The 19,501-nt window shown below is 34.4% G+C and overlaps 1 protein-coding gene and 1 long non-coding RNA gene across 8 annotated transcripts in view; one reads left to right on the top strand and one right to left on the bottom strand.

Moving 5' to 3' along the window:
- Positions 1 to 17,026, bottom strand: part of LOC128189964 (septin-2-like) — a 33,535-nt gene extending 16,509 nt beyond the window's left edge. Inside the window, exons 1-2 of one of the 2 annotated variants that reach the window (XM_052861810.1) lie at positions 16,926 to 17,026; positions 16,785 to 16,795 (exon numbers count right to left, since the gene is read on the bottom strand). In XM_052861810.1, the coding sequence (XP_052717770.1) occupies positions 16,785 to 16,795; positions 16,926 to 17,016 (102 nt within the window). In that variant the 5' untranslated portion in view covers positions 17,017 to 17,026. Of the gene's footprint in view, positions 1 to 2,484; positions 3,972 to 16,784; positions 16,796 to 16,925 lie in introns of those variants that run through there. The other variant, XM_052861809.1, reaches the window with a different exon arrangement.
- Positions 5,788 to 16,927, top strand: LOC128189966 (uncharacterized). 6 transcript variants are annotated; one of them, XR_008244308.1, is made up of 5 exons: positions 6,084 to 7,402; positions 7,735 to 7,813; positions 8,025 to 8,142; positions 8,660 to 8,750; positions 16,675 to 16,927. It is a non-coding gene; the product is annotated as an uncharacterized LOC128189966 (long non-coding RNA). The 6 variants fall into 6 exon arrangements; XR_008244309.1 differs by having other exon boundaries at positions 6,084 to 6,398; XR_008244304.1 differs by having other exon boundaries at positions 5,788 to 6,398; positions 7,165 to 8,142.
- Positions 17,027 to 19,501: the final 2,475 nt, after the last annotated feature.

Here is a 19,501-nt window from a genome sequence, read left to right on the forward strand (position 1 = left end):
ACCTCAGACTGGAGGGATAATTTGTCTGATGGGGTCTGCCATTCAAATAATGAGGAATTCATTACGTACTATAAACACTTATAAGCTCGAACTTGTGAAGACTTTGGCTTTGTTCATCTTATGTATAATTTCTCCTTAATAAACGGCAGACTTTTTAATGCATAAAAATGCTGTTAATAACAGTGAGTCAGAGCTTCTTAGGCCTTTGGCAATTCTGTTCCTCTTACCTTTTCTAACCTCTGACTGGTAAGAGTGGAGACATTAAATGACTAGAGAATTAACATATACTATATAATATAAATGTAGATTAAATCCACATCAGAATATTACAAAAACTAATCAGAACTTTATCAACTAGGATTATAACTCATGTAATTTACTAATTACATTGAATAACTCCTTAATTGAAAAATATAAAGAAGACAGAATTCTATAGATCTCTCGCTGCTTATCTCCAGGCAAGCATACAGGAGTTTGCTCCCTTGCCAGGGATTGAAATGTAGGCTAGACAAGTAAATTAAATGAAAGATTCTGTAAATAGACGTCTATTCATGCTTAATTTAAAATCAAGCAGAAGCTGAATTAAAATTCCGAGAAAGTTCTTAAAATAATCTGGAAAGTTTTTGATTAACCTGGTTTTGGTGGATGACGAAAAGGTAGACAAAGCAAGATCAAATAAAATTCCCGTCGCTCTTCACAGCAACTCAGAAATTAATTAAAATATTATACTCTCAAAGCTAAGAACTTCATAAATCCACTAGATTTATCTCCAATGCAAACACTTCTAAACAAACAAAGCTATTTGTATTTACATTACAGGGAAAAAATGAGTTCTGTCACCTTTACCTAGAATTCACTGTTTTCTGGTTTTAGTTTTAATATTACAATTCACAATATATACCATGAAGCAAAACAATGTAACTTTCCTCCAGTGTAAAACAGTTTCATTTAATTGAAAAAACATTTTTGATACAAATGGCCAGAATTTTCCTGGTACACATTGTAGATGAAATTAGAAATTTGACAATGAAGTAATTTGATATGCTCTACACATGACTCTAAATTCATAGATCCATAAAAAGATTTACTATCGTGTTCAAGGAATGATTTACATCTTGTTTTCATTTCAAAGATCTTGAATTGTATGTAACATTTCACACCTAACATCTCATTTAATTTTTCAATTTTAGCAATCATAAAGGCATGTAATGACCCTTCACACCGCTGATTCTGTGGGGTCCTCTAGATAGCGTTCTATTCACTGTTACATAGAGTTGGTCATTGCCCATTAACCGATCCCGTTAAAAGCATTCTGGAGGGCTCTCTTACTTTTACACCCCGTAATGAGAGCTGTTCACTAGCAATCCTTATCAGGCATGTATCCATTGATATAAAATTTACAGCCCAGAAACTTCAATGACATACCAGATATGAAAATGAGTGAAGAAAACATATTAAAATGGTGACAAACTACCCTTTTTTCCAGCCGTTTAAGCCTGATGCCATTTTAATCCCCATAAAACATGAGAGCGTGCATCAAATTTCACAGCTGAGCCATTTGTTATTTGAGTCATCAGAAGACATGGACCATGAGCACAGGTTTCCTTACAATACCCAGTATAACCCCTAACTCAAAGCCACTTAGCACATCTAATTAATATGTATGGAGCACACAATGCTCAATGTTCCTTCAGAGGAAAATCAGGAAAATGAAACCCTTAATGTGTCTATAATCGTGAAATGGGCCATCTCCATAACTATAGAGTTCACGTCCCCTCAGCCTTGACTATGGATCTCAAAACACCATGTAATTACATGTATAAGTACATGTAAATTACAGGCAAGACATTAAATCTAAAGGTCTTATAATCCTGTGATGTAGGTAAAATATACAGAAAACTGTAGTCATCTATAGATAGCTGACCCCAGGGAGACATTCACATAGGAAATAGTGAACTATTCAAAAGTACATACTGGGTCCATACAGCATGGAATGGGAGGGGTGGGGGTGGGGGAGGGGGAGGGGGAGGAGGAGGAGAGAAAGTGCATTGGGGGATGCACCTATCTGGGGGAGGGGGTCTGCCTATAGACAGGGTGTATTCAGCCTAAATAAAACCTTTCTACATTTACGTACATGTGATTTCCTTTTACATGTAACCATCACTGAGGCCTTGTTATAGTAGTTATAATAGAGGCCTTATTTAGTACAACAGGAATGTCGAGAGAGCTGTGTCTGAACCTTTTTTATTACTACCACCGACCAAACAACCTTGTTTATGATTTAAATTGAAACAAGGAATGTGAAATCCACCTAATGCTGTAGAACAATTTAAATCTGCACTGCAGAGTTATTTACATACAGCTTATTAAATCTATGACTTCATCTCCTGTTAAATGCTATCTAAATTACAATCACCCATACATCATCTTTACACTAGTCAGTACACACGTCCCACAATTCTATCTGGTCTGAAATGTACTTACTTTTTGTAGTCTAGAAAGTAGGATTTCTCCACAGCTTTTACGGAACTTAAGCGGGCCAAATGATTCGGACCGTGCAACAGTAATGTTCTTTTTAGGAGTCAGTTCATTGTTGTTTATGGTGAGATTTTCCTCGGCCATTATTTCATACTTCCTGCTATTTTACACTTAACACTATCAATTCACAGAGGGTTCCATTAAGGCTGAGTCTGTCCTTCCGTGAGTGAATCCCTAGGACACTGGGCACAGAACCTGGGGCCAGCACCGGTCCATGTCTCTCCCACAGGCCAGGGTAATACCTTTATCTATATGGCCACACACTCTCTCTCCATGAATTTCGGATAATCCTAGTTCAATTCTCATAAAGTACTTGAATTACATGTAAACTCACTCAAGTACTTCCTATGGCAACAAAATTGTAAACTTTGTCCACAGAGTACCGAGCTAAAGTCACCGTCGCTGGGGACTAGAGCGGGATTATATCCCCGCTGATGTCACTGGGACAAGTTTTCCCACCATGCACTTTTACCTGGATGCAGGGAACAGGAGAGTTTTGTCTGACAACCCACGGATTGTAACTGCACTCCACTTAGCGGTGTTTAACCAGACTGACCTACACTACTCGTAACAACACCTCTATTCCCTCTGTCTCAGCTTACTAGGAACATCAAATATGTCAATAATGGGCAGCTAGATTCAAATCTGGGCTACTTAAGACGGACTTGTTTTCATAAAAGATATTAACACATGTTCGTAAAAGACTAAAAGACATAACATCCCGCCCTCTCTAAGTCTCGTTCCGGCCCAGCGGCATCCACGCCAAATTAAAAATCCTTATTATTGATGAAATCCAATCCGAGCTGAAGGTCTAAGCCCCTGACAAGATAAGGTTTTTCAGTTTCTACAAATGTATTCAAATTCTGCCATTTTATCAATGTTTACCTGTTCCTGTTTCTGAAGTTCTTTAATGAAATCTAAATATTTTCTGCAGCTTACACGGTACTTATCATCTCCATCATTATTTCATAAACTCGTCAATGCCTGGTGGACTCACTTGAGTAGAGCAGAAAAAAAGCTAATCCAAGCTTTATGTACATAAAATTGCTCAATAAATAAATCCACGAAAAATTCCATTAAAGCAAAGTGGGTCTTCTTTGACTTTCCCCGCCCTCATCTGTGACTAGGGAGATTCTTTTATTGTCTTCCAGTGGGGTCTGTCGCTCCGATGGTTTTCTGTAGACAGTCTGGACCAAAAGGAGGCGGGAATCCTCAAATTAGCGGGCCCATTCTATTTGTACATCCCTTTATCAAACATGGGGAGGTTTTCTCCAATGGGCCAAATTCCTTCATTAAGTTTAAATGTTTGGTCACAAACTTTTGATAAAAAAGTTATTCACTAAATTCCTACTGAGAAAATTACCTCAACCGATTTTTAGGTGCAAACTTGTTGTAGTAATTGACTTGATGCAGTGTGGAGATAGGGAACAGAATGCATAAAATCTCCGATAAAAATCCACTTCTTCACCAGTCTGTCAAACTTTGTCTTCTAAAAATTCTTCCTGACACAGACGAGGTATACACACTTCAGATCCAATAAATACTCAGGAAAAGGATAAAACTAGTCTAATACAACATAAACTTATGTCTAGTTAAAAAAATAGGAACTTTAAACAACAATCTTGTTTATCTTAATTACTTCTATCACTATCCATGTTTCTAAAAAATTAATAGAGCATGTCACCGATATGTTTCTTATTAATAATTTTGAGCATATCGAATTACTGTTGAGCCAGTGATTTATTTTCCTGTGGTAGACTAGTGTCCACACTTCAGACTACACACAGACATAGAGTGGAGAGACTGATACGATAGGAACAGAAAGTGTGATAGGATCTCCGACAGGGCGATACTTATCAATATCAAAACACCACAAAACTCCCCACAAAGTCTGACTGAATCCCTCCCTCCTCCAGACTCAAACAGCCGGTACTAAATTCCCCACAGCCCGTCTCCTCTGTGTTACTAAACCTTTACAATTTTACAGCCAATTATTGCGGTCTATAGGTAGCTTAATGAATGTGTCTGTTAGCACTGATGCTCTTCATTCACCAGTCTGTGTGTTTTATGTTGACAACTCTCTTCCCTGACCTGCTGAGTCAGCTGTCTCAGGACCCTCTGACCCTCCCTGTATCTTATGCAATTCGTCGACTCTTAGTGTTGCCTCCACTGACATCCCCCCACCACACTTCACAAAAGGCTACCAATGCTTAGTGTTGTCCCCATCTGAACCCCCCCCCCTTAAATTTTTTTTTTTTTTTTTTTAAATTCAATTTTTATGAGTCCACCATACCTCTCTGTTAACAAAATGAGTCAAAGAGGAGAAAAAGAAAAGTGTTTCATCAGTGTTCAGATCAGGAAGGACAGGGATGTCTGTCTACCCAGATATGTTCTTTATTGGTCTGCAGCGATGTTGAATGGAGGCAGGAAACAATCACTTCCTGAAGCAGTTATCTTGGTGACATAAGCGTGTGCAACCCTCGATCTCCCGATCTCCCGCTATATTCATCTGGGTTTCTGATCCTTACTTACTCATGTAGAGTGGAGCAGAACAGAACTCTTGACCTAGGAAGATGGCGTGTTATTACACAGCCTACATTCAGTGTCCTCCTCTCTCACTTTATATATATACACACATTACACACAGTATGTAAACATAGTCTGGCTACATTCTGATGGACTTTTTGTGTTACTTTTACTTGTAAGGTAACAGACGATTTATATATGACTAAAACACTATCTGTGAGTCTGTACAACAGGCAAAAGTATCCTAGTTAATGAGGATAAAGAATTGAACTGATCACAGTAAATCTATCAATGGATGGGATTATTAGTGTAGGACTGAGAGAGCCCTTGCCTTCTTTACTCTTATTAAATACTGACATTGTTTCTCCTATCAAAAAATGAAAATCAAGAAAGACTAATAATTCCAGAAAAGAGAACTTCAGCCATATGGGACCCGGTCCCAATCACTCCACAGTCCGGACCAGAGTGAACCCTTCCAAATCCCAGGGAAACAAACTCTTAGTGAACCAAATTCATGTGATTCAACCAACATTGAGCACAATGTACCAAGCCCCAAAATATTCTGGCCCCCCCCCCCCCCACCCCGACATGCTAACATAGATCTATTTTTAAAAAATGTGCATTGAAGGAGTTAATCATTTTAGAACCATTTTATCAAGACATTGGACTTTCGGTAGGACGTAACTACCTTTTTTCTTGCTTATAATAAAAATGATGCTGTTGCAAATAAAATATACGCAGATTGCATAGTCTTAGCTCAAAAGCCAGACAAATCTTGTTGATTTCAAAGAGCCATGGCTGAGTGGCCAGCAATGAAAAAGACAGGCCTATATCACATTGCTGTTTGACAAAACAACCCAAAGTCCAAGCTCCTATTAAAATGGTTCTAATTAATTCTCTGCCAATCATCCTTGGCTTTTGTCAAAGGGAAGGATGTGTTGTACTGAGGACACATACTGATACATGAACCCGATTCCCTGTGATTTTACACAAGACAAAATGATCCCTTACTGCTTCTCACCGCCAGTACAACAAATTGATCCCTATCTTAAATCCTACAAAAAGCAACTATTTTTTTCACATTCTTCAACAAAATCGTGCCCAAGATCTTTCTTTTGGCTCAGTTGTTAAATTCTTTCATGTATGCTGTATCAACATGCAAAGTTAAAAGTACAATAAGCAAAACAATTCTTTATTATGGCAATTATCTTACGAGTCAGTCAGGTGGTCCTGGATAATTATTACCAGTACGTAAACGTGGCACACAAATTGCATCTGGAAAAGTAAAACCCATCTCAAAAAACCTGAGGGCCTCCTGAATTTATTTTAACAAGGTAAATATTGAAACTGAACTCTCTTCTTTTGAAACGTGATTTTTTTTCCTTCAGTAAATATAACACTATCATATGAAAACAGCTGTCAATATTGTGTTTGAGTTTTATGACAATCTTCGTAAGGATTATCTTTTTATGGGACTGGGGTCGTCTTTCCTGGAGGCCATATAGATTGGGCTCCCTGGAGTCCAAGAAGTGAATAGTTCTCGACAATTGGTGTAAGACCCACCTCAATACACACAGAAAACTGAATATCATAGATCATATGGCACGGATTAAAGCTTTGTTTATTTACCTCAACTAGCTTCTTAAATTTTAAACAGAGCTCAATAAAGAATGGTTCATGTTTTACCTATATTCTTGGTCAGTACACTTTTCTCAACGTTTTCACAATAAATATTTCAAGGTCACTGAAAGCAGCATCTACCGGTACTTGAATATATAAATCATCTGGCTAATCGGCCAACCAACAGAAACATGACCTATTACACCTGAAAATTCAGAAAGAATGGGATGCTGAGGGTCAAATGTGTGTACTAAGGTTCCAATATGGCTGCTCAAAATGCTTGAAAATTGCAAGATAGACCAATCTGATTAAAAATCAGATCCTCGATCCGCTCCTTATTATTTTATTGTCACTTCATGTTAGTGTAGCAAAAATAAAAAATAAGGAGTGGCTCAAAGGATCTGATTTTAATCAAATTGCAAGATAGACTAGCCATATATTGGTGTTCAACTCAGTGAATAATCTATCTGAATTCTTTAGGATCTCTACTGCCAAAATCTACCACAAGGAAGATATTACACACCTTTTTGACTTCTACACAACAAGAAAAAAAATCAAAATTCCTCTCCATGGATTCCTCCTTCAAAAAGTATTTTTACAAGTCATGTGACTGGCCTTGACCTTGGTTATACATCCCTGGTTCATGGTCATGAGACATTGTTACAGAGTGCACATAAGACAGACAGATGGATGGACAGTTAAGTCTGCCAAATACATGGTAACCTCTAAACTTGGTGTGAGGGGGTAAAGATCATGGGAATGTGATTCATTAAACACTTCTCAAAGTATCAGTTCTGCAAAAATACAGTTTTGTTAAAAAAAATTATAATTCTTTTAATTAAAAGTCATTCCCTGCAGAACCAATGGCCCTATTCAAGTAGATGGAAATATCAAAAGAGTTATAAAAGAGCTTTTTATTTAACTCCAACCGATTGAGTAGTTCTCTTTATCCTCTCTATAACTTTGCATTAATATTGAAGAGATACCTATAAACATGTGTCCCTGAATTACGGAAACTGTTAAATTGTCATTTCATTTCCTCATTATCAGAAACCTATTACATCTGTGTGATTCATATCAGAAACCAACATTCAGCTCTACAGTTGACTCTGCAAGAAATTGAATTATGGTAATGTTCATACATCTATTCCTATTCTGAATATATTATAGCAGTCCATTTAAAATTTCAATCATTTTATACCACGGATCAGTCGTCCGTAAGTCGGGCTGATTACCTGAAGGAGGAAACTTGATGAAATTATTTGACAATCTTATCTTCCTGCTAAGTTGTAAATACTTCCCAATGCAGTCCCTTTATTATCCTGGGGCTACCTACACAGGTACACACAGGTACGCTCTCTACCTGAATGATGTGGACCCAATCATATTGAAGTGGCTTGGCTTTTTATTTTTTATGATGGATTGCTTGTAAAACATTCCTCAAACGGACCTATATCGGTAAGTACCCTGATCTTGTTCACTACGTATGTATAAAAACTACTGCCTGTTTTGAGGGCAATTTTCAATCAATAAAATGATTATTTTACATTATCACATGATTAGTAAAACTCATGCAAGGAAAGACAACTCTAACAGATTGTATTAGGTTGATCAAATCATTGCCATTTTTTGATAGATCAATTAAGTATATCTTTTGAAAAATGATTCCAAAGACCATGTTGGTGAAGACCAATAAGAGCTTTTCATTAATAAAATATGTAATATTATGATTGAAAGTTTTAAGGAAAGTCAATAATACTTGTACCATGTACACGTAGTACATTTCCCTTGATGGACTCTGGCCACAGCAGATTTTGATTTGTACAAAAATGTGTGAATTCCAAGACAACGACTGTATTTTCAAGGACTTTTAATTAATTTTTTTTCATTTTTTATAGCTATTTATTAATATATATATACATGTATTTATTTATTATATATATATATATTTTTTTTTTTTTTGCTGTCTGATTAGGTCATATAAGACTGACAGCTCAAAGGCAGTTTCATCTGATCTACCATCAATTTATTACAAGCAACAAAAAATACATGCTAGAGACAACAAGGTAAACATTTTGTTTGATGTAGCTCTCACTTCTGCTAAAGTAAAATTAACAATAATGACAACTGTGTAAGTTGACCCTACTTTGGAATTAGTTTACAGGAACAGCAGCGTGCAGTCTGAATCTTACACTACAAAATATTAGTTTGGAAAATAAATCTGATGAGCTTTAAAGATGATTGGTCCAATTGTACATCATATTTTATAAATGTTGTAAAACAACGGTTTGAATTCATTCATGATTTACATACTGTAGATTCCTTATTTTACGCTTTATTTAATTCCACGATTGAAGCGGTTTGCATCAAATCGCGAGAATATAAAATCACAAAGGCCAAATGGTTAGCAGTGTTTTTAGAGATTTTAAAAATCCGCAATATGTGCTTCTCACGATTTTATGCGGATATTAATTCCTTGTGTTTAATTAAGAATCTAAAGTACATATTTTAATTAACAGTTTATAAATAAGTACCGGTACATGTAATGCAATAGTTTTCAATATCATTAAAGAATTAGTTTTATGAAGAAAATGGTGCACAATATGTTTAAAAATCAAAATTTACTGAGAGGAATTCATAAATAAATTTAAGGCTTCACCAAATTTTATTCAGTCATGACAATTATTTTAATATGATGTGATAAGATGGACAAATGGGCATAGTTATTTTATATCATTTTGGGGGCATTTTTACTGGGAAATCCTTTACAGGGATAAATGGTGATTTCGCACCTTGCAAACATTTAAAGTTTAAACTTTGTCAGTGCATGAAAATTCAAGGAGAATCAACCAATTCCGCAGTATTGAGACAGAAACTAAGTGGATTCTTATTGTATGCACTTCCATGACGTGCTTTGTTTTTAGTACCTAATATCAAAAAAAAATTTAAGTTAAAAATGGGACCAAGCAGCTTCCCTTTTTGTTTTATGAAAATTAGGACAGGAACTATTGTATGTATAAATAAATCTGAACACGGTTAATATCATTACAATATATCTATATCTGGTAGAGTGTTGCCATTACTGAACATGACTCTGGTTGATACAGTCTGTCTGTCTGTCTGTCTGTCCTTCTGTCCGTCTGATTGATTCGTGTAGATAACCATTTTATTAAACATAGCCATTGAAGTCTGCAGAAGGTTTAGTTAGCACACTACGATTCTTAACAAACATTACACAACATTTCTTTACATACATTACTACAAGTGATCAACTTTCAATCTAACAACACAAGCAGGCCAATTAATTGAGATGTACACAAATTAAGTTTACAGTTGCATTTTCAACAAAGGACTTAACTTCATTAACAATTGAGTGCATGGAAAGAGCTAGAGCCACGAAGCATCAAAAATTGCCCTATCATTAAAAATTACCATATTTTGGTAAAATATAGGGTAGAATCTAAGCTTTTCATAACTGTTTTTCTTTTTTCGATATCTATTATACTTTTTTATAAACAGAGTTTACATTATGGCATTGTTTTGATGAAAAATGTAGAACAGACGTCATTTTTGTTAAGTAACGTCATGAAATGATAAAACTACGTATGACTTGAATCTAATAAGATAAACAAAAAACAAATAAAATTATCATGTAGACATTATAATTAATTTATGAAAATAAATGTATTGATGAAAATAGCATGAAAAGCTTATTTACAATTAAGATTAAACAAGAGGCCCATGGGCCACATCGCTCACCTGAGGAACAATAGGTATGAATAAATCAGCTTAATGGAGTCATAATACAAACTATCTGGACAATGTACAATAATACATGTAGATCCTGTATAAATAAAATCCATTTTCCCCTGGATATTCTTATGCTTATAATCATTAGTCCCTTTTCTAACAAGATGATTTCATAGTCATATCATATGTTGAGTATTGCAGTTCTCAAAAAGATCCTTAACAATAGTTTATATATTAGATATAAACGTACATCAAACTCTGAACCTTCTCGGGAGGCCAAAGAATTGTCCTGGGGCCAAAGTCTTAACAATTATAAAGAAACATCTGGCTGATTAGTTTCTGAGAAGATTTACCCTATATATTCCTTTGTTAAACTTTGACCCCCCATTGTGGCCCCACCGTACCCCCAGGGGTTATTATTTTCACAACTTTGAATCAACACTACCTGAGGATGCTTCCGAAGAAGTTTCAGCTTTCCTGGCTAATTAGTTTCTGAGAAGAAGATTTTTAAAGATTTACTCTATATATTCATTTGTTAAACTTCGACCCCCAATTGTGGCCCCACCCTCAGGTGAGCTAAAAAGGTTAAGTTTACAATACAATAAGTTGTTAAAGTTGGTTTCTGGAAGAAGAGACTTTGAAAATTTTCTTAATAAATATTGACAAATTTTTTACCTTTTTAAGCTTTAGTTTTTAAGATCTGTGTACAAACATAGAATTGTGTGCAAATCTCTGTATCTTGCTTATAATTCGAAACTTAACACTCAAATATGGTTGGTAAATAGAAATTGTAAACAATTAAACACAAGAAACATGCACTACATGTATAACAAATAAAGAACACAATTTATTTTTTCGAAATGAATCATATATATACATGTATATACCTACATATTTCCGTCAGCGATATCAAACTCTATTTAAACTGAATAAACTCGAGAAAATGCCGAGCATCTCAACAAAACCTATTGCATTAATTTACATGTACCATTACGCAAAAGATAATGCCGAATTACCGATAGAATGAATTGTATTTCAGTACTCCTACATCAGATTTTGCTTAATTTGCGCAGGTAAACAGTTAACTGTTTGATTTACCGAAGTCTCTGTTTGATTTGATACGTAAAAATCACGAAATACAGACGATAGTTTCCAGGTTACAAAGCATAATGAGAACGAAACGAAAATCAGAACAAGCTAACACCAACGTCATGTGTGAAAACTGTCAACGCATTGAAATATTTAGCCTTAATTTACTTCACAAAATCGGCACCAATATATTTTGTATGTTTCAAAATTTCCCTTCATACGCGAACTGTTGCACAACAAGCAAATTCATCATAGTCAGATAGACCCTTTTTCGTATAATGTCATGGCTGCTTTAAACAAAGAACCTCGTTTTAGAAGTATGGAATCATTTTACCGGATGCCGAACCCGAAGCTATTAAACTGATTGAAACACGCCTTTCCTTTATTATTATTTTCGTAATAACTCAGATTTGAAACAGAATTACCACTTAATTTTTGCAATTTATATTTTCCTTCCCATAAGGATAATTTATGCTAAACTAGGTTGAATTTGCCTCGGTAGTTCTTGAGAAGAAGATTTTTAAAAATGCACCCCCCTTTTTCTACAGTTTCAAGGTTTTCTCCGCTTTGAATACAGATCAAACTTTTATTTCTGCAATTTATATTCGCCCTCCCATAAGGATGCTTTGTGCCAAATTTGGTTGAAATTGGATACGCGGTTTTAGAGAAGAAGTTCAAAATGTAAAAAGTTTACAGACGGACAGACAGACGGACAGACGGACGGACAGACGGACGACGGACAAAATGTGATCAGAATAGCTCACTTGAGCTTTCAGCTCAGGTGAGCTAAAAATATTACAGGGACCAGTGCTGAAGGTCAATATAACGGCGGTACATGTAAATATGTCGGTGTCTTTAAAGTTCTTTTTTCTGCAATTTGTAACTGCCTGAAGTAATGCTGATGATGCGCAATGTATACCTTTGAAATGTTTTATTTTCCTATTTTCCCGTGGGCTCACCATGCGTTCATGTGCGCTCACCGTGCGTTTACTTGCGCTCTCCGCTCCGCTCCATTCCCGCTCATTGTTCACAAAACGCCCACCGTGCGTTCACAAAGATTTTGCCTTGCGCTCACTGCGTTCGTTAAGTGTTCATCTATTGTTTAGTCAGATAATATTATATTTAGGCTTATAACAATACAAACATGTAGTTTATTGTTATTATTTCCTGATTACCAACAAAACACAATGTAACAATACCGCCCGGGGCACTCCGAATAAATCGTTCATCTTGCGTTCACATAGAGTACATCTATCGTTCAACGTTCACTTTGCGCTTGCGTTTGCGCTCTGCGTTCGCTCACAGTTCACCGTTCATAATTGCGCTATCCGAATTCGGCTCGCCGTTCGTTTAGAGTGCACTCAATGTGCGCTCACCGTTCACGAACTGTTCAAGTGAAAAATCAAACCTTTTAGCGACTGTGTATATGTAATGAATATACTAGTATGCCGAAAGCAGTTCTGTATGAAATAATATAAAACAGTTTCGAAGCCTGTTTTAGGGCCGAGAACAGTGATATTTTTTTCATACAGAAGTGTTTGAGGCATGTATAGTACTTAAATCACTCCGTTGAATATCGTTGTTGATTCCTGAGACAGCCCGATTTTAAAGAATAAAAGTATTTTAACCACTGGTCTGATATTTAGAAGCTCTCTAATATATCGGACTGTCACAAGTACAATTTTTGACTGCTGGAACAAGGGAATGACATTACAGCAGTGTTTTAATGTTCATTAATCAAATGAAAAAAGAATATCGATTTCTTTAAAAATATTCTTGAGTTAATTATTCCTTATAAATGCCATAATGTCTATTCATTTACATTTCATTTTTTCTAGTGATATTCATGTCCTTTGAGAATTGTTACAAGTGATAAGCTATCCGTAAATGTCTTGAGAATTAAGATCATATTTCAGAGAGAGAGAGAGAGAGAGAGAGAGAGAGAGAGAGAGAGAGAGAGAGAGAGAGAGAGAGAGAGAGAGATGTGGGTTTACTATTTTGAAGCGAAGATAGGTTAAAATGAACATTTTTATTTAAAACACCAAGCAGTAGCACATAAATAATGTCGTAAAATTGTCTTGAAAAGTCGAATTCATAGCAAGCATGTAGAATTTGTGTTATCGTATATATAGATTTGTAGTCAACTCGGCCGTAAATCGATTTTTTCAGAGGGTAGGGAAGGGGGGGGGGGGGGGTTGAATGGAAACAAATACTGTTTTAAATCTCTCTGTACTCATCGTTGTTTTTTTTTTAAGAAAGGGCCCGGCAATCTGAATTTTTTTCTATATGCCATACAAGAAAAACTTTAATTAGATTTAATATGCATAAAATCATCAAAGATGATATCAATCGAGAATTTATAGGCAAAAGTAAGTCACCGATAAAAACACATTTAGGGTGTGATTTTTTATTTTGTTGGACAAATTATCAACAAAGACATCGCAATTAGGATTAGACTTCTATATAGTGCACATGCTGATAATGTATTCTAAGCTGTGTATACCAAAAGCCGTCTTCATCAAACAGACACAATCGATCTTTTAATATTCTACTGCAATTGAATAATACCGTGGTACATAGAAATAATGTTTTTTAAAAATGCAGACTTTACTGGTAAATTCTATTGACAAAATACTAAAAGAACTCAAGATTCCATGTACAGATTCAACTGACGTCGCAAACGTCAAACTATGACGTCATTGATGATGCACGATGTAAGCATGAATACACAGTATAAAAGTACTAGATAAAACATGTTAAAGTTCAGTTTATATGCATTTCTTCCTCAAATATTTAATAAAATGATGATTTTGTAAATAATCACAAATAATTCTTTATCATTATTAATTAAATTCTGCTATTTCAATAAAATGGAAGCAAATGATTACCCTAAAATAGAGTGGTCAGTTTTATTTTCTGTCACTAAAATTTTCACAAAATTTGTAAAATACACATTGGCCACACTTGAGTACCTCTACGAAATTTTGCAGGCAGAAGCATTTATGCAATATATCTCAGTTTTAAAAGTTTCAAAGAGGTACTCAAGTGTGGCCACATTCAAATTTGGGAAATACTGCAGTAAAATCTACAATTTTCAGCTATTCTTAACGATCATAGTATGTTTGATGATGCGCATGTGCTAAACGGTGAGGCCGAAGTAAAAAAAATTCATATGCATAGAAGCAGAATATTGTGCCCTACATTATAAGTAATTACAATTTGTATTGTTTCAAACTTGAGTTTTGTGAAAAATTTAAGGCACATTTTGATGCTTCGTGGCTCTAGCTCTTTGCATCCCCCGTCACAATAATTAAGATAATGAAGAATGCATTCTGATTGCTCATTAAACTAATCTGTTCTAATATGACCAATACAACACAATGATCAACCAGTATACAGCAATCCGTATATGTGAAGTCCTTTCTCCCAAGGACTCCTGTCCATATAAATCTGCTGATTGACATGGTATGCACGGCAGATTGTCAGACCAGCTATAAAATCAGGCTAAATGGAGTTGATGGATTCTTCATAAAAACACAAAAATATTTACATGAGGGTTTCCTACAATAACTTGTTTACAGCAATGAAATTTCATGTCAAAATTCCATTAAACTGTCCAAATTAGTGACAATGTCAGCCTTTTTATCTTTAAAACCTAACTATTATTTTTAAGTGCAAAAACTATGTCCATCTACTTTTAACGTTAATACATTTCATTCACATTTCATGGATAACCTGATGTTAGAACTGGAAATATGCACTGTGATAAAATGGCAGCATCCCCCGCGCATGCTGATCATTTGAAGCTGATAATCAACGTACTGAAAATTTTCTCCCATAATCTAAACACAATGTACAATAATGTACATTAAATTCTTTCCCGAGTATATTGCGATTTTTCTCAATCAGTCTCGAGTAATGTATACATTATTGATGGCCAGTCAGTGCTCCTCTCAAGACAATCATATATATTTACACAGCTGTTTTGTATCTATTTCAGTCTCACTAGAGTGATTCTGTGTATTGATATAACTTTATTTTCCTGGTATTCCATCAGCTTTATATGTACACAGACTCTCAAACAACTATGCAATCAAACAAGATATAATGCTGTCTGACAAACTCGCTGCACTCTTGTTGATACATTTGAAGTGCTTATCACACAGCATTCTGCCTGGTTGTAAGACGTTCACTTATCAGATATTAAATAACACACATCTCTAAACCCCTAATATCTTCCTTCATCTTAAATTCCATATAATACAAGATAACTTTCTGGAAAAACACCAAGTTGAAAAGTGAGGTTTTTATTTAAATGTATGTATCAAGTTATCTCTGTTTAGTTTCATTTTTTAGACTTTGAACATCGCAAAGTTTGAACATCACCGAGTTTTGCATATACTGCTGTAATAATGACATGTAATTAGAAGAGAGTGATTAGTTATCAGACTCATTAAGAGAACACCTGGTACTAGGGATTAGCGAGTGCACCTGTTCTTCACCTGTTCATCACTGACCATACACTATAGACAGCAATCTTAACATTCCATGCATTTTACTGAAGCCTGTCTAAACATTTTTGATTAATAGTTTCAAATGGCTGAAGAAGGGTGGTGTTGCAGTATTTGCATATTGAGACATTTCAACCCCACTTCTATAAATTATCCTTCAACAAGAAATTTGTTATATGACCAGTTTCATTTCTTATATGGCTAAAAAGATTGTTCAAATCTCTGTCTGAACAATCAGTGGTATTCTTCCCATTATAAAAAGTATATGGTATAGTAATGATAAATCAATATAAAACAAAACTACAAACACGTACTTTTAAATGCAAATTGAATATTTTGATTAGGTTACAACAGAGACATAAATAACAATGTTATAATGTTATTTATGTCTCTGGTTACAATTACATTTTCCCATGGTTTACCAACACTTCTTGTTCTGGGGCGTATAATTACTTCAATAAGTGCGATATAAAACATGGAAATTAGTACTTAAAGAAATCATTTAGAAATTATATGACTTGCTCAGTTGTAAACAATCTATAGAACATTCCACTTTCACTTTACTGTGTATGTGCCATGCACCTATAACTTGTTTAACAAACCAATAATACATATTTATATTTGATATTCTCATTGACAGACGAGCCTGCAAAGGATAAACAGGACTGAGTCATTCGGGAACAGATAAAGTATGCCTCATCCGCACCCATACAGAGCCTGTCCCACGTGAAGGGAAAGAAAGATCCTTACCTGCCTGCCGTCTGTGTATCCCCACATGTAAAAAAGAAAACATATTATTAGCCTTGCTTCTGACCGCCGATATAGTTCATAGTGATGTTAATATGACTGCATGTTTGTTCGATATTCAAATAAAGAAAGCTGTATACAAACCTGTCGCCATCTTCTTATCCGCCAAAGATGTCAAATGTGACTTCCGGTTAAAGGGAAGTAACCCCGACTGTGTCTGCTCTTTTTTACTCATTTATTTCGTAATAAATATTATGTGAACTGTATTTTGACTTCCTTCCTGCTATACTATTTTTAAAAAAAAATTCACATTACATAGATTTACGTAATACATTATTCAGATTGACGAGAAGATTAATGATCTAAAAACGAAAATTTTAACTTTTTTAAGTGTTGAACAAAATTAATTTTCCGGTAAATAAAAATAAAACAATTGGACCTAGTAGTTTTCATTGATTCTTAATCCATACAGAGTTTAGAATTATCGTCATTCTGTTTGAAGCACCATATGCTGTGTTTATATGTAAAATCAGAGACATAAATAACAATATTGTGTTATAAATGTAATTTATGTCTCTGGTCAAAAAACAATTCTAGAAAAGGAAAAGTATTTTAACAAATAGAAAATACACATGTTTAATAAATGTAAATATTACAATCAAACTGGGCAAAGAACATGTAAAGTTAATTATGATTAACAAAAATCCACGTGTGGCGCGTCATACGTAAAATCAGAGACATAAATAACATGTTATTTATGTCTCTGATACAATATACAAATATAATTAGTACATAGATTTTTAAATGCATCATGTATGGAGTAACAAATATTTGTGGTTAAACATCTGCTGGGTTATATTATAGTATTTTTTGAGATATTCATGTTTATTAAAAAGTGGACAAATTATTCACTTCGTACTTGCTTATAAAGACGACATATAAATAAAAAAACGATGTTCATATTCGACAACAGTGTGACAATTAATACAATATCTTTCGATTTTCAATAGGATTACAATATCTGCCAACCTCTATCTTTAATTTGAGTGCACTTATTCTTAATAAATTGAGTCATAAAACGACGAATCTTCTTGGAAATGGGAATGGAAAAATTAAGTATGGTTGATATATTACGTTTAATTACGCCAGAAAAAAAAAGAAAATGCAAACAAAAGATCTCTGGTAAAAGAGATTATGCAAATTACTGTGATTTATATGCCCGGAATTCGCAACCCAGGGCAGTTTTGTAATTCAAAGTATTTAAAACTATTTTAGTTATAGATATGTGTATACTAGTATAAACGATACTTTTTAATTGCAAAACTATAGTATAACGTGTCATATTTTTGTTCCCCGAACGTGCTTTATAAGATGTACCTAATTTTTTTGTTTAAAGATGGATGGTTTCTATTATAGAAGTGGGTCAAATCTAAAAGCCTGAGGTGTGAATGTTATCATGAAGAGACTTTATCTATGGCACGCCAAATTCACAAAAATGAGCTAAACATAGTTTCACAGTCGATAAACTAGGTTTATCAGCTGTTAACTATAGTTTACGGATCGTAAACTATAGTTAACGATTCGTTAACTATAGTTTACATCTGTGAAACTATATTTCACGAATGTAAACTATAGTTTACGAATGATAATCAAAGTTTATCTATCTGTAAAAAACGTTAACAATAGATTTTGCTGATAAATATAGATTCACATTTGTTAATTATAATTTAAAATTGTAAACTATAGTTAAGAGTTGTTAATTATAGTTTCACAAATCGTGAAAACTAGGTTTATCGACTGTTAACTATCGTTTACGGATCGAAAACTATAGTTAACGACGTTAATCTATATTTCACGTCTGTAAACTATAGTTAACGCGATAAGCTATGTTTCACATCTGTTAACTATAGTTAACTCTGAAAACAATCATTTGCGATTGTTAAACATAGTTTATCTGATAAATATAGTTTCATCATTGTGAAAATATTAATAACATCTCTAAACTATAGTTCACAAATGCAAATTGTATCTGATAAATATAGTTTCACAATCGTGAAACTAAATTTATCAACTTTAAACTATAGTTTACGAATGTAAACTATAGTTTACAGATGTGAATCTATATTTATCAGCAAAATCTATTGTTAACGTGTATTTCCAGACAGAAAAACATAGATTTGCATTCGTAAACTATAGTTTACAGATGTGAAATATAGATTAACGTCGGTAACTATAGTTTAGGATCCGTAAACTATAGTTAACAGCCGATAAACCTAGATTACCGACTGTGAAACTATGTTTTGCTAATTTATGTGAATTTGGCGTGCTTTAGATTTGTAAACTGATCATAAAACCCTATTCATCAGATAAACTAATGTTTAACAACCGCAAATGATTGTTTTCAGTGTTAACTATAGTTTAAAGATGTGAAACATAGATTATCGCGTTAACTATAGTTTACATATGTGAAATATAGATTAACGTTGGTAACTATAGTTTACGATCCGTAAACTATAGTTAACAGTCGATAAACCTAGTTTATCGACTGTGAAACTATGTTTAGCTCATTTTTGTGAATTTGGCGTGCCATATTTATCACACCATCATCTACCAATTCCACTCCTCCTAGTCGTATCTTCACTAGCCATGGCCGACGATCCCTCGTTTTCTCTTCTCGACTTTAATTTCTTCCTCGATCTTGAGGAAATAAGAAGAGAAAA

Source organism: Crassostrea angulata, chromosome 6 (genome assembly GCF_025612915.1).
Source record: "Crassostrea angulata isolate pt1a10 chromosome 6, ASM2561291v2, whole genome shotgun sequence".
Taxonomy (NCBI): Eukaryota; Metazoa; Mollusca; class Bivalvia; order Ostreida; family Ostreidae; genus Magallana; species Magallana angulata.